General features: G+C 37.3%; 1 protein-coding gene across 6 annotated transcripts in view; it reads left to right on the top strand.

Moving 5' to 3' along the window:
- Inpp4b (inositol polyphosphate-4-phosphatase type II B) overlaps positions 1–25,076 on the top strand; it is a 799,925-nt gene that overhangs the window by 520,616 nt on the left and 254,233 nt on the right. For 5 of the 6 annotated variants that reach the window (XM_046459556.2, XM_046459553.2, XM_046459554.2 and 2 more), the window contains 2 exons: positions 3,131–3,181; positions 10,335–10,414. In XM_046459556.2, the coding sequence (XP_046315512.1) occupies positions 3,131–3,181; positions 10,335–10,414 (131 nt within the window). Of the gene's footprint in view, positions 1–3,130; positions 3,182–9,903; positions 9,985–10,334; positions 10,415–25,076 lie in introns of those variants that run through there. The other variant, XM_046459555.2, reaches the window with a different exon arrangement.

A 25,076-nucleotide genomic window follows, 5' to 3' on the forward strand; every position in this document is an offset into this window, starting at 1 on the left:
AACAGAACCAAAGATAGAAAGGCAAGTGGAATACAAAGGGTAAATATCTCTCCTAGGAGACTGCCGTGATTCAAGGGAATCTGTTCATGTCATTGTTTTATCCAGCACCTTCCCTAATTTCCTGTTGCCTCAAATAAATAAATGCAAATAAGCTCCAATTCTATAACACAATAGAAAGCCTTATACAGCCAATGACCCCAACCTATTCCCCTGATCATGTTTAACTTTTCCCTTCCTCACAAGCCCCTGTCGCATCACCGGATTAGGCACGCTTTCCTGAACACCATTGAACTTTCACCACTCCTTGACTCCTGCCTGCTACACAGCTTCTTGCTTTATTGTGCGCTTACATGCCCAAAACTCCTACTCATCCTTCAAAACTCAGGCACCTTTCCTGTGGAGCCTTTTATGTCACTTACAGGCTGAAATACTCTTCCCTTCCAATGCCCAGAGCAAATGCTCTTATTTCCGTTAGGGTACTCACTACTTTGTACTGGATTGTTTTACTTTTATCCTATCCACTAGGCTCTCAAGTCCCAAAGAGATTGGAAAATCCAGTGCTTGCTACCTGGTTTGCATTCACTGAAATGAGGTGTATGTTTTATGTAAAAAAGCATCAATGTTGTATAACGTATGTACCAAAATATCAATAATACTAACTTAAACGTTTTAGAGCTGTACATATTTTACTGGCTTAAATGAATGTTTCATATGAAAATCTGACTCATAAAATTTGGAATTGGTTTACAAAATTTTATCTTTCAGTTCTGCTAAATCAGGAGCTGGACTGGTGATTTAAATGTGCTTCAATATAGGAAAATGTACTCATGTTTCTATTATGTAAATTGAAAAAGAACTTCATTTTCTCTCTTTTTTCCCCCTTTACACATAAAAGCATACTCAGAACATGCCAAACTTGTTCGTGAATTATAATTTTTTTATGTGTATGGTTTGGGATACAGGATCTTCTTTTTTTCTCTTTGATCTATTCATATTTATAAGGAAAGACAAAATTAATATAAGTGTTTAAAGGTCCCTGTCAGCATTGTCAATATTATTCTACTTTTGTTCATCATTAATCATAGACTTATACACACATATTAACCCATATACATAATCCACATACTTTATATAATTTGATATATGTTGAACCTTGATTTTGGACTTTTAAAATTGTATTTGTAAATTCAAACATACCACTTTGGAAAATGATTTTAAAAATAACGTACAGCTTGGCACCATGGCGCATGCCTGTAATCCCAGCAGCTTGGGAGGCTGAGGCAGGAGGATCGTGAGTTCAAAGCCAGCCTCAGCAAAAGCAAGGTGCTAAGCAACTCAGTGAGACCCTGTCTCTAAATAAAATACAAAACAGGGGTTGGGATGTGGCTCAGTGGTTGAGTGCCCCAAGTTCAATCCTCAGTAACCCAAAAGAAAAAAAAATGTACATATGCATGAGTGTGTGCATGTATTGCATATGTGCATTTATTCACTACATTTATAATTCATTATAACACATTAGGTATATATATATAGAGAGAGAGAGAATGTGAGATTGAACTTGTGCATGCACACACCGTATGTAGAGTTGCTATATTCACACACACTCTATGGTCTATACAGCCCACTTCTCATATAGTTCTCTTCTGATCCCAGGCTAGCTGATGGCGCTCAGATAATGGGACTGAATAGTACACCCGGGCAAAGAACACGAATGCAGCTACTCAGCTAACTACAAATGCTCTTGGCCAGCAAGAGCTCTGCCATGCAATTGCACTCTGCCATGAAATTCCAAGTCAAGTGGTGCTGTAAATTGTGTTGTTTACTCTGTTGGGATCTCTCCTGTCATTTATTTGGTGCTCTGGTCAACAGTGTGGAGCCATAATGACTGACAAATTGTGCAAGCAGTAGTGCTTGATCTCTCATAAAGAAAAGAAACGGAGCCTTAAGCTGGAAGTGAAAAGGCACATTTTGCCATGCCTTGCACCATTTTTTATTTTTTAAAGGAAATGAACACTGTGTTAAAGATCAGCAGGTCATTAGGGTCTGGGTCAAGCCGTTTGACATTATTAGGGATATTATAAGCATTCCTTCGTCCTAGTTTGACTGACTTGGTGTGGTCCAGTGTGTCAGGACTTAAGGAAAGTGAGGAAAAAGTATGATTTGACGTGCTATACCTTCAAAGGAGTTTCATTAAAATGACTCCTAAAATGTTGACCCATGGAATCCTCCTGACTGCTGTTCCCTATCCTTCCCAATGCAACAGGCTGAGCATGTATATTGCTCTGTGGCCATTCCAGTGGTTTATCTCATCTTTATTTCAAATGAAGTCATCCTAAATATAAATTTTAAGTTATTTTTCTTGCTTTGGCTACCTTTTTCTGAAGTGAGAAGATAAAGATGATCATGACTTTTTTTTTTTCTGTATGAAACATTTTTTTTTTCTTAAGAGAACCCTAGACAGTATATTAAATTCAGAAAATTTGGGGACAGGAAGGAGCAGCAATATTTTGCAGAGATCCTCAGTTGACTGTAGTGTATAGCCTGGACTGAGAATCACAACTCAGTAGAAGATATATGTCCTCTCACTATCCAAGGGGTTGCCATTTCACATGGAAAGCTGATATCAAAACCTCCCCCAGATGACTGGTTGCTTGACCCTTTTCCCTCTACTCCAAGTGAGAATTATTTTTAAATGAGTTCAGATGGCAAATTCTCATGTGGAAGGGGTATCCTAATAGGAGCATGGGTTTTGGAGCTCATTCAGAGAGCATTTGTGGAGCATGCATGGAATTACTTTCCCGACACCAACTCTCTTTCCTTTGACTAATGAACAAAGCTTGCTTTTGGAAGAGTTTAAAGGCGATTCTCCTAAATCCCGGATGTCACTATATTTGACAAAGAGGCAATGGGGCAAGGATCTGTCCACTTAGGAAAATCAGGAAGTTTAAAAACTATAAAAGGACAGCTGTATTGTACTGCACTGGAGATTGAGCCCAGGCACCTTCACTAATGATTAACCAGAGTCTGAATTGACACCAGAAGAAGGAAATTGAAATCCAGCACCTGTTTGGAGCTTCTGCACTAGTCTGTATTCCAAAGTCATATAGAAAATATTTGTTTTTCTCCATAGGTTCGAACCAGTGTCCTACCTGAACAGAAAGATCCCCCACCAGAAGTTGGGGTAAGTGTTTCTTATATTTCCAAAAAGTGCACACTACACGTCTTTTGTTAGTTAATCATCTGAATTTTCTCTGGCCTCCTCCCTGGTAGCTGAGGAGTGAACTTGAGTTAAATTAGCAGGGTGTGACTATTCAAAGAGGCCTTGTCACATGTTTATCGAATGGTGTGGAATTCGTTCTTTGTCTCCTGAAAATCATCCTCAAATGAATCTATTTAGTTCAGCCGACTAGAGACAGCACAGATCACCCAGCAGGTAGCTGAAATGCAGTTCATAGCCTACATTCCCAGGCCATCAGGAGGCTAGGGAAATTACAGTCGTGAGCTGCAGCTCCATAGGAAGAGGACAGGGAACCAGTTTGGGGACTTTGATGTTTTCTGCTTCCAGCCATTGAAACATGTAAGGCAGGTCAAAAGAGAGATGACTATTGATGTTCAGTCCAGTGTTGGCAAATTCTGCTGAGATATTCCTGCTGCTTCTGGACCAATGTATCTCCAGGCTTCAGATTTAGGAAGAACAAGAGGATAGCAGATGCTTTCTGCTTAGACAAGGCTAGAGTCGGAGATGACAGCTCCTGACAAGATACAACTCAGCAGGCTGAATCCCTGCAACCTGTGCATTCAGAGAGGAGAAAAAAGTCCAGAAGAAAGTTGAGTCTCAGAGGCCCCGGGGCTGAGCCAGCTGAAAAGACCTATTTCAAATCCTGCAGGCACTCGACAACTTTCTTCCAGTGAATGTGCAGAGCACTGTGTTAGATTCATTTTTCGTCATTGACAACAGTCACTTCTGAACCTGGCAAGGGAGCACTCTACATATACACACCAATGTGCAAGTTGAATTGGCTGAGCAGAATGTCTGGTTACCTGAGCATCTGCTAGTAAAGAGGGAGCAGGAAAGAAGGCCCTGGGGACTGGCCGAACACAAGCTTCCAGTTTCTTCCCAGGGACAGGATGAGCAACTTCCTTCTCTGCACTTTTGTTGCTGCTAACCACTTCAACTGCTCAGTAGGATCTCCCCCTGACAGTCTCTATGCTCGGAATACGTGGGCCTGCCTTTAGTTTCCCCAGAGGGCCCAGAAAGTTTTTCTGAGCCTCATCAGCTCTTCATAGCCACAGGTGTGCAGGACCCTTTTACTCCCTGTGATGCTGCAGTTTGAGGAGAAAGAGGTAAACCAGCTCATTCTCCTTGAAACTGAATAAATAAATGGAACCTCTTGGTAAAGAGTGTGCTGTATTTATTTCTTAAGCAACATTTACTGGGTGAATCCAAGCCTTTTTGTTGATGATATATTCAAACAGGTATCACTTTGTGCTCTTAGACTTTTGAAAGTGTATTCAGAGTAAAGATTTTATAATAAATGGCTGTACCATAAAATGATTAATTTAATGTTTTCTTTGGGTGAGTCTAATCTAACTTCTAATAGATTTCCTCCCAATTCTTTTTCTTTCTGATGTGTTTTTTTAGTGTTAATAGTTCACATATTCTTTTCCCTTTTTCATGGGGGTGGAAACCATGTAACCATATTGATGATGGTTGGCAGTGAAGAAAAGAGTACTTGGACTGTGAAAAAAGAACCTGTACTTTAAGTTATATGTATAGGATATCATGTCTCAGCCTTATGATATCAACTTTGGCTCTTGAAAGACCTTCTAAAACTTACTCCATGTATCCTTTGAGAACAGGTCAAAGTGTTATTAAGATATTCATTTAACCTTTAAACTAGCAGTGTCCAAAAGAAATATAAATGTATACCACAAAAATGCATACCACATAAGTCATTTAAAATTTTCTAGTAGCCATGTTTTAAAATAAAGTGAAAAGTAACTGGTTCAATTTAATGTATGAAAGATATTATCATTTCATAATGTAATCAATACCAAAAAATTAATGTTATATTTCACGTTCCTTTTTTGGTACTTTGTCTGCTATATTCACCATGTATCTTGAGAACATTTTCCACTTGTAGCAGACACATTTTGCATGCTTGAATTAAACTAATGCCTTCCCATTGGGTAGCACAGCTCTGGACCGAAGTTGGAGTAATTTGAGGAGGACCATTCAAATTATGCTATAAAGGAAACTTACACTTTGAATAAAGATTTTGTGGATGAACATGGGGGGATGGAGATTTGACCAGGCTGTGGCAATAAACTTGGGGTTGTACCTCCTTTAACTCCCTTATGAATGACCAGAGTGCTATTGTAGACCTGTATCACCTGGTGAGCAAGTGGGGTCTCGTGACTTGCTCTGAGATCCTTCTGTTGCTATCATCATAAACGATTTTCATACTTCCCTTAGATCCAGGGATGGTGACAGGCTCCTCCCATGTCCTCCACCCCCTGTTTTTCCACCCTGCTTGACATTACTCTCCAGCCAGATGAATGAGTGAGATCATGCATCAGGCAGTTTAATGATCATCAGCTTTGTGCTCTGTGTACCAGATGATAAGGGTGAGTGTTGAATGGTCACATGAGCAGGCAAGAAGGGGTAGAGCCACTCACTGTGCAGGCAGAGAAGCAAGAAGCCTGGATTCTGACTTCACCTCCCTGCATGTTAAGGCAGTTTACTCTGTGGGCCCCACTGCCTTCCTTTATTCTCTGCTGTTGCCTTAAGAAGTCTTAATATCCTTTAAACAGTCCACATAACTCAATACAATGTTGCACTATACAGAATCATAAGTAACACGTTCCTAACAGTGATAACTACACAGGACCGTGTAGACTATCTTAATTTTCTCCACCTTTTATGTAGATTTTCTTCTCATTTATATTTCTCCTGAATCTAATTTTTTCCTGGGGGGTACTGGGGATTGAACTCAGGGGCACTCAACCACTGAGACACATCCCCAGCCCTTATTTATTTAGAGACAGGGTCTCACTGAGTTGCTTAGGGCCTCCCCTTTTTGCTGAGGCTGGCTTTGAACTCACGACCCTCCTGTCAGCCTCCCAAGCCACTGGAATTTAATATTACACACATCTTTCTGTTTGTTAGGAAGGCATTTCTCATAGATTTTTTTTCTCTTCTTTTTTAATTCTCTGCCTTTTCTGGAGTATTTAAGGTGGACAGAAGATCTCTCTGAGGCATCTGACTCGGGTGCATTAATTCAGTCACTGTGTAAACTAAATTTATGGTGTGCTTCCTGTTTTCCTAGTAGTGTCCTAAGCTCTTTGCCTGGATTACCTTGATTTTCAAAATAATAACTATGGGAAAGAAACAGTTACGTGTACATTTTTAAAGGTAGAAAGTAAGACCCAGAGTAGTAGAGCAACTTGTCCAAGACCAGAGACTTCATAAGGAAATGACAAGAGGCAAGGCTGAGAATGCCACCCCATCCCCCCCACCCCCGGAAAGGAGCCTGGGGCCTGCAAGAAGTGATTTATGTTATCCAGATTTCCAATTCATAGTTTAGGACCATGCTTCTGACTTCTAAGTTCCAACCTCAATGAGGTTTTTCATTTTTTGTTTGTCTTTATTCTCTCCCCCACAGCCATAGCACCAAAAGAGAGACAGAAAACATCACACCTTGAATTATATTTGAAATTTAAAAAAATTTAAAGGACTCCACTTAAATTCAGTGATTATGGTCACAGTGACAGCAAAGATAAAAGTAGTTCTTTTTCCCTCCATGGAAATTGAGATCTCAGGAAAAGACTGATTTCTCTTTAATTCATCCTCACATTGTGTCCAATGAATATTGACGGAGTTGTAGGATTTGCTTTCTCATTTGGGGAGTGGGGAAGATCCTGGTTTGACTTATATCAAGGTGAAGTAAGCACATAAAGACCTGCTAGAGAGTACATGTATAAGTAATTCCATTTGTTCGTGTTGCAGTGCGAAACAAGTATATATTGTCTTTAAACTTGAGGATTTCATGAATGCATTTTATCTAACACTGAGTCCCCCCAATACAGTTATTTTTAGAATAAACAAGGTAATATTTGTACTTAGATTACAGTGCTGTTGGTTTGAAAAGTTTTCATAATGTAATACTAAGATTTCAGTGAACCAAATTAATTTCAACAGGTTGCATTATTTCTGAAGGTTCTGATATTATCCAGAAATCAAGCATGTGGTTAACAGTTGTGGTAGAAAAGCTTGACTCCTTCTCATTCTCCTGGCCCACTGTGTGAGCTCCCAGCATAGCAATAGACACAGCATACAGCCTGTCTTTTCCAGACACTGGGCTTGGCTACGAGATGAACAAGCCAAGGCCTTGTTTGCACAGGAGCCTCCTGGGCTGGTGGACAGGAGAGGAATTCTGTGGCTTGTGGTCATCTGTTTTACTGCAGCTGTGCCTTATGGTGTGTCAGAAGTTTGTGTCTAAAAATAGCCACTCCACCTGTCTCATGTTGCTACATTCCAGTCTGGGGTATTTGTGCCTTTATTTCTGAAAGAAAAAAAAATACACAGAATAATATCATGACATAAGCAGTTTGTTTTATTAATTCTAAACTCATCCTTACCTACATAATCTCAATAGGCAAACAGAAAATTATTTAAAATTTGGGGTTACAAAATTGATGATGTGTTAATTTTTCTTTGATTGTGAATAAGGGGTGAGAGGTAGGTATTTAAATTAAAAATCCTGGTTATCAGTGTAAGAAAAAGTGAGATAGACATACTTTAAAAATGCTGGAATGAAATTTACTACAATATTATAGAGTCTGCACACTATAAAATTGTTTCGATTTTCCCATCTCAGTGAGTTACAGTCATTTATAAGTAACCACCACAGAATGAGTGTTTCTCCCATGTCTGATAATGTTGTAGGGACAAACGAGGCAGGGCACTGAAGATAGCAGGCAACAGTTTTATTCGGCTGCAGCCAGGTTCAGAGGGCACAGCTTTTGCTGTAATCAATAAATCCCCTAAACCCCGAGTTCAGGTAAGTTTCAGAATTTTATACCCAGCATGTAAGGGGAGGGGCTCAGAAGTTCACAGTCTGCAGAAGTTCACATAAAAGCAGCTTTTCCTTTCCCTGTTCTGGGCAAGTTAACCCTCCAAGGACAACACCTGAGAAGGGGAGAGCTTCTTCTCCCCTTTCCTTCCTCCCTCTGCCAGCTGTTACCATGGAGCCCAATTGGTAACTTCTCTTACCTTAGAAACGTAGGCATCTCTGTGAAGCCCCAGAGATGTAGAAATGGTCAGAGGCCTCCTTTACACATTTCTACAAACCACTATACTGGATACGTATTTGTGAGAAACTAGTAAGGGGTGTCCAGAACCTGGAGTGCTGATTTCTTCCCAGCCAGTGGCCAAGTAAAACAGGGCAACACGAAAATTGGAAGTTTATCTGCATTGAACTCTTTTGTAGAGACTCTTTTGCTGACAGTCCTAAAATTAGCCATGGTGAGGATTTCTGGAGAAGTCCAGTTAAGACTTTTCTGTGGAGAAGGGGGTGCCACTACAATAAAATAACTTACTTGAAACGCTTGAGTCTCTGACATTTATTCATTCATTTTTCACAAGCCTACTGAGTGCTTTGCTGGCAAAGTTTATCAGAAAGGAAATAAAGCTCTTGTGTATCTTCCAATCTCAATTATTTGTGGAGAGTAAAAATAACCAATTAAACATATAATATCCCCAGAGGTGACAAACCCCAATGAAGAAAAATAAAACAGGGAATAGAGAAGACTGTGGGGTCGGGGGGAGAAGTGGTCCCTTCCATGGGAGTGTTTGGGAAGGTACCTGAATGCTTTCCTGGGCTGGATGTTTCCTGAGCTTTCTTCCCTTTATGGAAAAGTCACCGATTTCTGCTTTTTTTGTTGATGGAGCTTCCGAACTTGCTTCTCTGCCCTGATTCACTTCCCTTCCATTGCTCATCAAAACCTCTGATTTTGCCTAATATTTTTCCATCTATTCCTACAACCTCAGATTTTCAAGGCTTTGTTGAGTTGGTGTGTAAATTAGTGCTTTGAGTTTCAAATCAATGTATTGGGTTTCTCATTAATACATAGAGACATCTCCAACTTCAAAACTGAGTTGTCTTTTCAAATGTCTGTTTTAAACTTTTATGAACCTCCTTTCCCAAGTTGGAGTTTTGAAAGAGGTATAAAGTGCCCACATGAATCTCTTCTTCCATAACAGTGCTTAACAAATGCTTCCTGTAGACCCTGCTTTTATATATGGAACAACTTCCTATTTTCTTCTGAAAAAAAAAATCCACTTAGCCTCAGACTACTTAAATCCAATTGTAGTCTAGCAGCAGACTTGTGATGAGAGAAAGTTCTGGAAGAAGTGGTCTTAACCTCTTGGAGAGTGGCTATAATGCTTGGCAGCAATGTCATAGGTAATAGTAGGGTTGGATATTTTCTTGCTTGTTCCTTAATCTTGAGGAAAGAATGAGAGATACTATTTATGTTATTACTGTCATAATATTGTGACTTCCAAATCAGAAGTAGCCAGGGGATATTAAAAAGAGATGGGAGATTTTTATCCTAAAAGAGAGAGAGAGAAAAAATAGGGTTTTATTATTGACATTGAGTCAAAAAGAGTAGAAAGAATTTGTAGGTAAGTCAACAACCCCGTGTGATAGGTTTAAAAAGCAATTTTAGAAAATATAATGGAAGGAGCACCATTTTATCGGTGTACATTGGAATGAAATTATCCCATGCCAGTGAAGAAATAACAAAGGAAACAAATATTTTTAAATGTTTCTGTGATGGGGGAGAATTATAGCGTTTCTATTTATAACTCCTGTAGAGTCCCACATAAAAATAGCTCCAAGTAACAGATTTGCTCATATCTGGAATACAAAGTTGTTGATCCCAGTGATGTGAGGAAGTCTAATAGGAACTGCAGCGTTGGTAAATATTGAAAGTTTATGATCTTTTTTTTTTTTTACCCTAGATTTTTCTTACAGAGAGAAAATTACAGTTCACGGAAAAGTCACGACTGCTGTATTTCACACCTTGTTATTTTCCAGGCTGTTGGTCTCTTTGTTTTTAACCCAAATGATACTTTTCCCCCCTCAGTTGCATCTCCAGGGTGGATAAGCTATTGGTAATGGTATTTCTGTCAGTGGAAATTTTTGTTAGGTTAATAGATTCAATATTTTTTTTTCTTCTAAAGACTAATTTTGTGTGATTGATGTGACATCAAAAATATTAAGAACCCCAGAAGTTAATGGAAACCATTCTTTCTTTCTCATTTTCAGCGAAGCTTCTTGGGCTTTGCTAGTTTTAAAGTGGCGGAGCTACTGAAGTCAAAGGAGCAGCTGCTGTCCCTCAGCCTGAGGTGGGTCTCTTTGTTCACACAACACTGGTAAAGTTAGTAACCCGGATATTTATTGATGGCTGGTTGCATTGAAAACTCATAATTCTTGCAGATGTTAAATGTCAACTTTCAAATAGCTTAAATCTCCACCGTAACAAGTTATAGTGGAACAGTAATTATTCAAGTTCACATTCAAGTTCATGTTTCAATGTATGAAATGTTATTAGACCTCATTGGAAAGCCAGTATTACATTATTATTAAAGTGACAGAGTGCTTTGAAAATAAACCATAAATATAAATTATGACCATGTTATTAAATAAATTTTCTGTTACCTATGAAAATGTTACTTTTTAAATCAAGTAAATTGTTTTTAGTTTCAAAATTTTGTAGAGGCAACCTTACAGCTTTATGATAGCAGAGAGTGAATTGATAGTTTTAGCTTTTTTTTTTTTTTTTGCTGTTATGCTGTTAAACATAAAATACTTATAAGTTAAAGCAGACTCATTGAAACAGATAGCAGAGCATAGCTAATTCTGAGTATGAGCCCAATTTAAATTTATTTTGATACCAAAGATGAGAAAACAGTTTTTAGGTAGTTACAAAGTGAAGTGCATTAAATAGGATTAAATGCGTCTTTTTTAAGTTAATGATAAATTTGAAAACAATGCTCTGTTTTTTTTTGTGTGTGTAAGAACTTTTAAAATTATATGTACATAGAGAATACTCTGGAGAATATATAGCATGATGGATACAAAAATTTCCAACAACATCATTTATCAATCTTACTATAGTGGAATTGACAACTTGGGGAGATCACATAATGTCTTAAAGTTTGTTTGTCCCCTCTTTCCCCAAGGAACTACTTGCAACCAACAATTTATTTCATTCAAGATGCTGTAGCTTAGGCTGGGAACTCTACTTCTGGATTTCTCTTACTCTGATTTTCCCTTATCCTTTGGCTCTGCATTTTCTTTGCTTTTATTTAAAATGAGTCATAATCTGAGCAGGAAATATAAGTGTTTATGGTTTCTAGTAAAGCCTCCTTTAGGCTATATCTCTGAAATATCTGATAGTGTATTTTATTCCGGAAGTCATATTAAAAATCTTTACAGAGTTTGTATTATGTCCCCCAAAGAGTGTTGTGCTATAATTAATTTCATTTTGGTGTCCAAAGGGGCTAGTTAACAAAGCTAGCTGTCAAAGTCACTGATACCCTAAAATGCATCACCATCCTAGCATGATCCTTGGAGCAACCCTGGTGCCCTGGATCCGTGATGGAATGTCCAATCTCCAGCTAACCTGGAACCATCAACAGTGCTTACATTTTCTAGATCAGATATACATCTTATGATCATCTTGCAACTCATTAGCACCCACAGCAAAGCATAATAGTGCACCATTGAGACCCATATTTGAAACCAAAATTTGAACAAGAAATTATAAATGATATGAAAATTATGAACACGTACAGTACCTTAAAAAGAAGATCAGAACATAAGTGTCAAGTTTAGACTACTATTCTTGGAAGAAAAGTAAAATATAAAAATTTTAGATTTTGATGAAAACAAGACAAGTTTCCACCTTTCATTGAATAACATCGATTCTTAGTAATTTAATATTGATTTGTAAACGGAAAACAAATTCAACAACACAAAATTGAGTTTTTTAGGTAAATGTTAATTTTAGAATACCAATATCAAAATGGCAAGTTTTTGTGCTTTGCCTGATTTGTGGACTGGTCTCCCTAAGAATCAGACAGATAACAAATTCATCATAGCCTTTTGGCATGTGGTACATGATGGGTTTTTGTTGTTGGTGGTGGTGGTTGTATGTTTAAAAAATATTTCTGATGTAATCTGTCTTCGTTTTCTGACTGTCTCTGAGGTATTGAGTTTGAGAGAACATTAGGTCAGGCCTAAGAAGCATTTTTCATTTGTTTTTTAAAAATTATTCTTTTGTGCTGCTTACTCTTGAACTTGTATTCCTTTTAAATTCCAGTCATTATTTTTAAACAGTAGAATTAAGGGACAAATTCACAGAAATAAGGCCATGTTTATAGCTGCCACTCTAGATGATGAAGTTTCTTAGTGCCTTATCTCCAGGTGCTATTTCTGTTTCTCCAAAGCAGACAATTCTGCTTCTCTTAACCTTTGGTGCATCTTACTCCATGATTTAGATTCTAAACCTCTCAACCAGTTCCACCATGAACTGTGGCTTAATGTGGCTACCAGGTCATAAGTGCTTTGAACTGGATATCAGGTGTATGGGAGTTTTGGTTTTTTTCCTACATAAAACTTAGAGGGGGCCAGAAACATACCTCTTGATTTTTAGACTTAGACTCACATTTATAAAATACAATATGGTGTGTTTTTGAGGTTGTAGATATGATTTTTTGATTATGCTGGGAAAATGACTCCAATATATGAAGAGGTTTCTACACACATCAGTCATCTTCATGTAAAAGCATGGTTTCCTATGTTTCTGTCAGAATGTTCTAGTATCCCAAATGGAATTGGTTTCTTTATTTAGTATTAACCTCTTTACCTTTGTATTATGCCTACTTGTTTTGCTACTTTAAATGCAATTGTTCCTATTTCCTCTGATTTCTTTTATATTTCAATCATATTTTTTGTTCTTATCTCCAGTTCTTTGCTGTATAGTCCTGAATTCTGTGTTCTGATATAAACAAGGTAGAGTTATTATATTGAGGATTATAATTTTAGATATAGAAGAGATAATGATAGTGAGAAAAAGAAGAACAACAGCAATAGTCTACTCTGCTTTATCCTTTCAGTATATTACAGGTGTCTCATTGACCCTCATCAAACTGGTCTATGATGCTATTATTTTCTCCATTTCATAAATCAATCTGAGACATGGAAAACACTTAAGTAATTTGTGCAATGTTACATTGCTCTTCAACTGGAAAGGGAACATAGAAAGCCACACATTTTTGACGACCAAGCCAGTGATCTTAATGACCCACTGTGTGTCTCCTTCAATGAAGAGAAAACAGAACCAGATGAAACATATGTCTTCTGTCATGTAACTTAATGCAGAGCAAAGCAAGGACGTGGGTCCAGGACCATCTGTTCACTCTTTCTTTCATGCTTGATTGCGCCAGCATCTGGTCTTATAGTAGGTGATGACTAAATGAGTCATGCCAAGGACAAGCTGGGGATGTTAACCAAGAAGGCAGAAAGTAGGAATCAGCCTTCTAGTTTAAAGGGGATTGATTGGTGCCAGAGGAAACCCTGAGACATCTGTTTTCATTCTAAAACCATGACTCTAGCCAAACCCTAGACAGGGTTTGCTGCCTAAGAACCTAGCCCTGGGGTACTCCACCAAGTGACCTGAACCTCTTGGGACCACATGAGCAGAATTTTGGATCATCATAATATTCTCCTATGGTTTAAAAGAGAATGGAAATGTGGAAATGTCAGATCTGTGTCTGGAGATGGTGTGTTAGCAATCAGAGGAAAAAGTACATTGCTGTTAAAATATTCAAACAGCCAGAAAGACAAACAACAGAATCCCTCAAAAAGGGTCAACTTCTGTCCTAGGAAATTCATCTCAGAGGGATGGAGACAGGTGGAAGTGTTGTAAATGTACAGTATGGGTTTCATTCAGTGCTCTTTCATTTAGCAAATCTATAGTAAGAATTTTTCATATGCTAAGAACTGTGGCAGGTTCTTGGTGAAATTTAAAAAATGGCAGCAGAGTTACTAATAGAATGCACTTGCTGTTACTAATAGAATGTTTAATGAAAAGAATCATTATTTATTGAACATCTGTTGGAATGCAAGGAATATATTAGGTACCTTTAATGCATCATTTTATTATTTCATTAATGTAGCATTATCATCTCTATTTTATAACAACTTGTCTAAGATCCTACAGCTGGTGAATTTACAAGTAAGTTTGGTGCTCAAGTTTAGTATGATTCCAGAGCCTTTTCTGTTTTTATTTTACTATCTTCTAGGAAGCTCACAACCTAATACAATCTTTACTTCTTTCTACAGTTTTCATTCCAGCCTCTGGAGAATTTAGGAGTCTCCATCTCTTAATGCTTTCTCTTAAAATTCAATTTTATGTGCCTACAACATAGTAAAGCTTCAATAATAATTGTTGGAATTTTGATTCACAATAATGACTTCCTTACATGTTTATAGATGCTATGCGTAAACCTAGTACTGAGAGTTTATTTCTCGGTAGAATCCATCTAAATTACTAAACATGATGCAGTGTAAGCAGTAGAGTATATCTGAGACAAGAAACTTTCAGAGCAGTAGTGATTGATAGACTGTGATCTTAAGAAGCTGGAGGCTTCACTTAGAATACACTGTATTTCAGTATAGGCCACTTTACCTTCAGCTCATCCTTACAAGTGCTCCATTATTTCTTTTGTAACCTCTATATGTAAACCCCCCAATTAGGCACACTTTTATATCATTTTATCAGGATGGACTTGATAAAAAGCTTTATAAAATACAGATGTGCAAGCATTTATTCATACCAAAGAGAATTTATCTTATTTTCAGTTACTACTTTTGCCCCTTTATAATAGTGCTTTGACCAAGAAAATGACTCCAATGACCCTAAATGCATGTGTAGTTTATATTTTATACAGATATATGAGAAAAGCTAGGAAGAAAAATAATGTTCAACTGTTTATTCAAAATTAATTCCCTATTTTGCAGGGCAGTTATATAGGTACATAAGCATGCAAGGACATATATGTCATTGAATGTCTAGATGGATATATGTGTGTGTGTGCCTGTATTGTTTTAGTATTATTTGGCTTTCTCAAAAAACATGAATACTCAATTGTGATTACTGTCAAACATTTGTACTCCAAGGAGGTAAGATCAAACTTATGAGTTTGAAAATTGTTTCTGATGTTTTGTTTAATTCAACCTTCCTAATCACACAGGAGTTCAAGTTTATTCTTTCTAAAAATAAAATAGCCCTATGCAACTTTGGATAGGGCAAAGGGGAGTGTGGGGAGGGGAGTGTGGTAGAGGGTTAGGAAAGATGGTGGAATGAGGTGGACATCATTACCCTAGTCACATATATAATTGCACAAATGATGTGACTCTACATCATGTACAACCAGAGAAATGAAAATGTGTGCTCCATCTGTATACAATGAATCAAACTTCATTCTACTGTCACATATACCTAAATAGAACAAATAAAATAAAAATAAAAGAGAAACACCACCACCACCACCAACAACAACAACCCCTACAAACATTTAACTGAATCTCCCAAGGACATCATCTTAACTTGGGAGCTAGGAAGGGTAAAAGGGGGAGGCCCACAGGCTACTTTGTATAGTCCTCTATGCAAAGTTCCCATGGAGAAACAGAGGTGACACTGTCAGTCACATCTTGCAGGTTGGAGGTGGGAGGCAGGCAAGGTGCTTTGCAGTAGCTCAGAATCCACTGGTTCCTGAATTCCAATAAGCAGGTCTGAATCCTCATGGGGACCTGAGAACAGAACAACCAGCCACAGACTGACAATAGGGTTTTCCATGAAGGATTTTTAAAATGATATTAAACATCTCCAGACCTTTAATTATACATCACTATTTTTCTTGCACAAAAATAAAGATTATGTAATTCTTCTTTAATCATCAGATCTGATCTTTAACATATGAGTATGAAGAATATTTGTATAGTGTATCTTTTTTATTAAATATTTTATTTGTACTTTTTAGGTATACATGACAGTAAAGTGTATTTTGACATATTATACATACATCAGGTATAACTTACTCTAATTAGGATTCCATTCTTGAGGTTGTACATGATGTGGAGTTTCACTGATCGTGTATTATATATGAACATAGGAAAGGTATGTTTGATTCATTCTACTGACTTTCCTTTTTCTATAAAAATTTCCCTTAATTCCTCTTTGTCTAATCCACTGAACTTCTATCCTCTATTCCTTCTTGTTGTATGTTAGCATCCACATATCAGAGAGAACATCCAGCCTTTGTTTTTTAGGGATTGGCTTATTGCAGTTAGCATAATAGTCTCCAGGTCTATTTACTTACTGACAAATGCCGTGATTTCATTCTCCTTTATGGCTGAGTAATATTCCATTGTGTGCATATACCATGTTTCTGTATCCATTCGTCTGTTGAAAGGCACCTAGGTTAGTTCCATAACTTAGCTATTGAGAATTTTTTTTGTGCTGTTATAAACATTGATATGGTGGCATCACTGTAGGATGTTGATTTTAAGGCCTTTGGGTATAAGCTGAGGAGTCAGATAACTGGGTCAAATTCTAGTTCCATTCCAAGTTTTCTGATGAATCTTTATACTGTTTTCCAGAGTAGTTGTGCCAATTTGCAGTCTCACTAGTAATGTCTAAGTGTACCTTTTTCCCTACATCCTTGCCAACATTTATTATTACTTATGTTCTTGATAACTGATAATCTTTTCTTATTAAATATATTTGAACTTCAGATATAATTTAAAAATTTACATTCAGTCACTTTAATAGGTATGTCTTGTGTGCATAGTTTTATTCTCTTTCATTAATCTTCCAATTACCTTTTTTTGATTTACCATAAACTAAGATTATTTCAGATATTTTTGATGGTCCTCAAAACACTGTATGTCTGAATCTTTTATATATTAAGTAATATCAAAAGAAATTAATTGTCAGCCAATAGACCCTTTTTAGGAGAGAGTATTATACCTGTGATTATATAGCAGAGTAGTAGTATACTTTATTGGACGCGTCAATAGAAAGGTGAGTAATGAGAATGACATGCAAATAGCTAACTTGATTCTTTTTTGCATAAAAAATTAAAAATTTATTTTTAAATTTTTATATTTAAATTATAATATTTAATATTTTATAATTTTTATATTTAAATTGTTCGGAAGCAATGCATCAGAGCACTACATTTTTCTCTTTGGAAGTAAACAGCCAGGGAAACATGAGAATTAATAGCAAACACTCACTCAGCAGAGATCTAGATGCACAGAGCTTGGAACGTCCCTCCACCGGCTTTTGGCATGATTCTAACAAAAGTTACAGGAAGCTCCTGCATGAAGCTCTGTAAGGCAGCTCTGACATGGCCTGGCACCTCACAGAAATGTAGGGAGGGACGACGACACATTTTGAGGTTTGAAATGTATTAAGCATTTCGAGTGTTTTATCTTACTTGATCTTCTAATAACCTTAATCTTCTAGTAGTCTGGGAGATGATATTTTTCCTGTTTTACTAATAAGCTGATAGAAGAAAGGCAGTTTGACTTTTCAGGGTCACATAGCTGGAACAGGATGGAGAATGGAGATTTTCAGAGAACAAGAGTTCTTGATATCAAATTCCCAGAGAACATCTATTTTATTTAGAATCTTAGGCATGAAGCTATTTTAGAGACCCGAAGGGCCCTTAAAAAACTGACCCTTCAACAACTTCTTGGTCCCCATCAGTAACAGGGAACTCAAACTCAGGACTGTCCCTAACCCTCGACCCTATCATCAGATAGGTCTAGTATAGAAACGTATGTTTTCCTGAATTTCATCTCCTTGCCATGGTTCGGGCTCTTCATGGAGTTAAGTAGAACAAGTCTCCCTTTTTCTTTGGCACAGTTGAAAGTTGCTCTTTCCTTCAACTTTAAACCTTTCCTTTTTTCTTCTCAGGAAGAAATGAGGTTGTAGATAGAGGACATAATAACAGATCTGAGTTTGAGTGCTCACTAGGTTGTCTTGGCTTGCTGTCTGCTAAGGGAAGTGATCCTGACTTCTCTCTCAGCATGGTTCTGAGCAGTTAGTACATGCAAAGAGGTTCCAACCACTGCCCTGCATTAGAGGAAAACACTGTAAATATTGTTCCCCTTGGTTCTTGATTTGCCCTTGCCAATTCTTCAGCCATTCCTTAATCTCCTGCTTAGTTTCTTGAAGAAATCCTTTAATAAAATGTGACAACCACAGTCTTTAAATGTGGTCAATGCAGAAGGGATTTATTTAATGCTTGATCTGGATATATCATTTCTATCAACCAAGGAATGGATTCTTACCTGAAACTTAAAGCCCAGCTTTGGTATCCTACTTGGTATAGAAGGCAGCAGATCCCAGCAAGAGGCATATGAAAAGCAGCTTGTTTGGTTGAAGGATATCAATAGAGTTGGGAAAAAATAAAATTTATTTTGACTAAAAACTTTACAAATATACTATCAAAATCACTACAGAAATGTAAAAGGGTAACCCAGGGGATCAGTTGCTTTTAGAATTATTGATGTGTTTGTTGCAATATACCCCAAACTGTCCACAAAACTAAATTCAAGTGAGATTATTATTCTGAGCTGGACTGTGAGAAAGGGACTTTTTGATGAAACACAGAAGTAGGGAATTTGCTTGTGAAACTGATTATGTTTCTTTAAGTAGCTATGTTAAACACTCTTGGGGCCAAAATTGCTTAAAATTCCCAAGGCTCTCACATGAGTCACTTTATAATGACTGTTAAAATCCCATCACTTTATCATGAAACTAGAGAAGAATGCAAAACATGCAAATATAGGATTAAGACAGTAAAGAAATACAATATGTGATTTGGGGACATGGCTATGCCCTTTTCTGGGTTCTTCTAGAAATTAGCAGAAAGTTGATTGTTTAAACTGTTTCCTTATCAGTGAAATGTATATTTTTTCCAGGGATTCCTGTGAAGGTCACAAGCGTTATAATGTGAAATGTTTACAGTGGTGTCTGACACAGTACTTGATAAATGTTAGTTATTTTTATTTTTTTTCTTTATTAATAGAGGAGCTTATCTACTCCCAGTCTTTTATTTTCAGGACAGGATCAGATATCCTAGTCATAGACTATCTGAAATGGTATCTGATACAAGGGAGGTGTTCACCATACACCTATTATTTATATTATTATCATCATCAATGTTATTATTTTTCATTTCATTCAACTAGACTTTCATTTATAACATAAATGGCCCTGCAGTTATATATTCTGCATTCTTCATTATGTTCCTAATCCATTTTCGTGAAGCTGCAGCTATGACTATGGAAACCAATTAGCACGTTCATAGTTTGCATTATTCAAAAGATGTTGGAGTCCTCAGATTGCAAATTGGTTTGGAGTTCCCAGACACTGAAGGGACAACACATGCTTAGAATATACTTCAATAGCTCCTCATTTTGGATAGAAAAATCCCTCCTCTTTAAAATGCAAATCACACAAAGTTAATATCTATATACAAAGACCTACCTGCTTAAGAAGTTTGAGAGCTAATATAGCTTTGAAGATAATTTGCAGGAATGATTAGACCCAAAAGGAATTATATTTGACCTGAAAATTTTGTATTAGATTTTTCTGTATTTGCCAAAGTTATCTTATCATTATTACTGTGTTTCTGTGGCTCTGGGCACATTTATGACTGATGTTTTTAAACAATGTTATTTATAACACCATATCATTTAGGTTATTGATATATATATTCTTCCAATAAAGGAATTCTAGGGTCAAATATGTCTGAAAATTAAAAATCCTATATTTAAAAGAAAATGAAAAAAAAAAAGAAGTGAGTTTTATTTCTGTAGGACTTCTTAGAACCTTCATCAGCCTTTCAAGGCCCTTTAGGACTCTCAAAGGACCTCTGTCACTGGCAAGCCCCCCCCCCCTTTTTTTTCTTTTAAAATTTTGGTCCTGCGGTTGAACTTGGGGGCACTTAACCACTGAGCCACATCCCCATCCCTTTTTTTGTACTTTTGTTTAGAGACAGGGTCTCACTGAGTTGTTTAGGGTCTGCTTAGGATTGCTGAAGCTGGCATTGAACTTGCTATCCTCCTGCCTCAGCCTCCTGAGCCACAAGAATTACAGATGTGCACCACTGCACCTGGTTTAGCCCTCCTTAAATTAAATACAAGATGCTTTCTTCACAGAACACCTATGAATAGCTTAATAGATGCTGTCTTCCAAGAAACACAAGTTTTTTTTCTATACAATGTAGTTTAGAAAATCCTGATTTAAAACCACAGAAACAGTAAAGCATTTTCCAGAGAAATAGATGAATGAATGTCTGTGTGTATTTATCCACTTTCTTCTACCATAATATATTGTTGAACACACACACTCCTGTCAGCAGGCATGGGGTCTACACCCAAAAGAACACACTCTCATATCCCTGCCTTCTGCACATCATATCCCCTCCACATGTCTCATCCACAGTCAATGACAGTCCCATATTCTCTAGACTCATCCCTCTGGACTACATAGACAACGTTTTGTGGAGTTTGTACAAAATGTAAGGGGAAGGAATTGCAAAATGCCGAACATCTCTTTGTTCACTGGCAGATTTTTTAAGCTTAGATAAATAAACACACATGTACTTTCACAATTGCACACTCTAAGGACCCCAACTTGAACTTCACTCTTCTGAGAGCTCTTCCTTTGAATACTTTTCCTTTCTTGGTTAAATAAAGAACTATCAGATATTCTAAGTGTAACCCTAGTCAGAAATTTCAGCATCATTTTCAACTTATCCTTCCTAAAATTCTTGTCTGGTTATGTTTTCTATTTCCTTCTTGAAATTTCATCTTCCCTCTTCCTCTTGCCCACACTGGCCTCCAGCCTCCACAATGAGTGTGAATATGCAAACTCTTCAGCCAAGGTGCAGAAGTTTCCCTTGCAGAGCCAAGTGGGGGTCTGCTTTTTCTGTCTCATCTTCAGCCACGCACATTGCCCTTGACACTGGCCACCCTCTCCCCCCTTTTATAGTGGCTATGGCTATTTAACATCAAGTGTGGAGTCAAGAGTTTCTGTATTTCTCTGGAATTCTCTCTTGTGTTCTTTGAGCTCAGTTTTCAACTTCAGCCAATAATAGACCAGAGCATTGTATGTGCAGATGATCCACCAAAGTTTCTTCCCTATCCAGAGGTCCATTTTGTTTTTTCACCATTTTTGGTACCCCTTGCCCAAGCAATAGGTCTTAACTGTCTAGAAAATTCTGATGTTCTCCAACTTTACTCTTACTAAAAACAAGAGGTAAGAGCCTCTCAGCATGTCTAGAAAATGTCTAGCTATCATCCTTTCTCCAGATGACTCACAGGAGTATCTTATGCTTTTGAGTAGATGCTGGAAGGAGGTCAGAGCTCCTCATCCTGCTCTGGCTAATAGAGGCTTAATGATCACAAGGAGGCCACATGTTTAACTGTGTTTCCTTTTGATTTTCTGTTTATAAATTGTCAGTTTTATTTACTGTATAAGTATGAGAGGTACTGGAGGTGTTGCTCAGAGGGCATATAGAAAGTGACCTGCCACTTGACAGTGTCTTCCCCGGGACAGCTTGCTCTAGCCCAAGGAGTCCCAATTTTATTCATTAAGTGCAATTCACAGGTGCCTGTTCTAAGCCATACTATGTGCTTTCATAGTAAAACTGTGGCTAGGAAAGGTTATCTGTGATCAGGCTTCAGTAAAATAAAGGGAGAAGTCAAAGGAGAAGAATACTATTTTATTCATGGAAGATAGGAGAACAAAAAACACATGAAAAATAATAAGATAAATGTGATGCTAAGAAAGCAGAAGAGAAGGATAAGATCAATGAGAAAATGCCAAAAAGGTTCAGAATAAGAGAAAAGGGAGAATAGGCAAGTTTATTTTATTTTATTTCAATATAATTAACGTCAATATAATCAGATTGTTTTTCTCAGTGATGTGCTACAGTGGGGGATGGTCCCTTTGGGGGTGATCCACTGGATTCTCTAATCAATGTACTTAAAAGCTTATTAAATTTGCATAGAAAATGTGAAGTAATTAAGGGTGCTTCTTTATAACATTATGTTGCACTGATGATTTTATTACATTCTGGGACAGTTTTATTGCATAGAAAAAAAAAAGCTTTTAAAATCAACCCAAATCATTGGAAGTAGGTTTAATTGGTCCTGACCTAAATGTTACTGGGCATTCATTACTTTGTATAAGAAAAGCAAAAGATTAACTTTTTGCAGATAAATAGTGAATGTTATCTCTAACACTGATACATGTAAATTAGGAAGTAAACAAGCAGTCCTTCAGAGCTTAACATAAATGTTGACCAATAAAAACAATTTTTTTTTAAAAAATGGGTGTATTTAAAAGCAAATTTCTATTTCTTTTTTTTTTAAATTTTTTATTGTTGGTTGTTCAAAACATTACGTAGTTCTTGATATATCATATTTCACACTTTGATTCAAGTGGGTTATGAGCTCCCATTTTTACCCCATATACAGATTGCAGAATCACATCAGTTACACATCCATTGATTTACATATTGCCATACTAGTGTCTGTTGTGTTCTGCTGCCTTTCCTATCCTCTACTATCCCCCCTCCCCTCCCCTCCCCTTCCCTTCCCTTCCCTCCCCTCCCCTCTTCTCTCTCTGCCCCCTCTACTGACATTCATTTGTCCCCCTTGTATTATTTTTCCCTTTCCCCTCACTTCCTCTTGTATGTACTTTTGTATAACTCTGAGGGTCTCCTTCCATTTCCATGCAATTTCCCTTCTCTCTCCCTTTCCCTCCCACCTCTCATCCCTGTTTAATGTTAATCTTCTTCTCATGCTCTTCGACCCTACTCTGTTCTTAGTTACTCTCCTTATATCAAAGAAGACATTTGACATTTGTTTTTAGGGATTGGCTAGCTTCACTTAGCATAATCTGCTCTAATGCCATCCATTTCCCTGTAAATTCTATGATTTTGTCATTTTTTAATGCAGAGTAATACTCCATTGTGTATAAATGCCACATTTTTTTTATCCATTCATCTATTGAAGGGCATCTAGGTTGGTTCCTCAGTCTTGCTATTGTGAATTGTGCTGCTATGAACATCGATGTAGCAGTGTCCCTGTAGCATGCTCTTTTTAGGTCTTTAGGGAATAGACCGAGAAGGGGAATAGCTGGGTCAAATGGTGGCTCCATTCCCAGCTTTCCAAGAAATCTCCATACTGCTTTCCAAATTGGCTGCACCAATTTGCAGTCCCACCAGCAATGTACAAGTGTACCCTTTTCCCCACATCCTCGCCAGCACTTGTTGTTGTTTGACTTCATAATGGCTGCCAATCTAACTGGAGTGAGATGGTATCTTAGGGTGGTTTTGATTTGCATTTCTCTGACTGCTAGAGATGGTGAGCATTTTTTCATGTACTTGTTGATTGATTGTATGTCCTCCTCTGAGAAGTAAACAAATTTAAACTCTCCTAATAAGCATGTTCTAATCCTGTGTGCTCATGGAAGACCAGTGCAGATAACTTGAATTTTATTTTATTTCTTCTCCCCCAGTATTTTTCTGAGGCCGTCTTTCTTAGTGAAAGCTGGCTCGAAAGTTTCCAATCTAAACTTAGAAATGGTGTTTAGTAGAAATTATTTTCTCTTATCTAGAATCAAATGGAAGATTTTCCAGAGTCTCACACAATAAATAGGAGAGATGGTCTCTAAGGGATCTTGAGTTTGCTCGTTTGTTGGGCAAACATCCAACTAACACAAAATTTCTCAACTCTTGAGACTTGCCTCTCACACCAGTAAAAAAAGATTGATCCTCTGCCCAAGTGGAGAGGCCTCTAAATCATGGAGGGTGAACCTGACGTTGTGACATTGAAGGAAGTCACAGCTCCCTTGCCATCACCAGGAGTTAATGACCTTGCTTAAATTTCCCAATCTGTCTAGTAATGATATGAATACCGCTGAGATAAGCATAATTTATAGGTTCATAAGCAATATTAAAATGACCCCCTTAACTTTAATAGAAAAAAGAAACATTTTTCCTCCCTCCTCTTTCTTACATTCCATCTCTCCTTTCCCAGAATCCCCATGAGTCCTTGAATCAACTGCTAGTCAACTGACGTTATCGTTTCCTGCCAAGTTCATTTGAAAAATATCTGAGACAATATTAGATATATGAAGCTCCAGGGAAGGAAAATGGTAAAATTACATAGAATTGGTTTTATAATATTTGTTATAAAATTGTATTATTTTTCTCAGAGATTGTCTTTGTAATATCTTTAAATTCCTTGAGTCCCAAAATACTATTTATAGATATGAACTGATGTAGCAAAATATTCTTTGAGTTTCAGGGCTAAAGTGAATAAAAAAATGGGAATATTTATCTTTTCTGGAGAATGTTTTCCCTTTTTCATATATTATAGGTCCATTCTTCAAAGAGAATTTTTAGAGACTTTCTACCTAATACCTTTTCCATAGGGAGATAGAGCCAGAAATCAGAGCTAATGAGTTTCTAAGTGGTAAGGAGGAAGTCCTTCTGAAATTGATTTTAGGCATAGGATGCTGGGTACCCATGAAACTGGAAGAGAAACTAAGAGTAGAGAACAAGTAACATTTCATCATAGCTCATAAATACTCATTCCAGGGAAAGGTCTTACATATTCATAATCAGCACATGAAATTGACTCATGAGGTTCCGTTGCAAACAAAGTCACATCACTCCAAAGAATTTTGGTCCTCATTCTGCCACTGACTAGACACAGCAACTTCAGAACATAGACTTTTGTGCTTTAGTTTTATCCTTTCTAAATTGAAGAATTCTAATTAGATGAGATCCTGATCCCTAGTGTTAGTTTCCTGAGGATTGTCTCCCTGTATGACTTAGTGTAGGGAACAGCGGGCACAGGGTGTGCAGAAAGTAATGTTTGCATTGCTTGGAGTTCCTGATTGTTAAT

This window comes from Marmota monax, unplaced genomic scaffold (genome assembly GCF_021218885.2).
Source record: "Marmota monax isolate L192 unplaced genomic scaffold, Marmota_monax_Labrador192_F-V1.1 WCK01_AAM20220418_F8-fsc00039, whole genome shotgun sequence".
Taxonomy (NCBI): Eukaryota; Metazoa; Chordata; class Mammalia; order Rodentia; family Sciuridae; genus Marmota; species Marmota monax.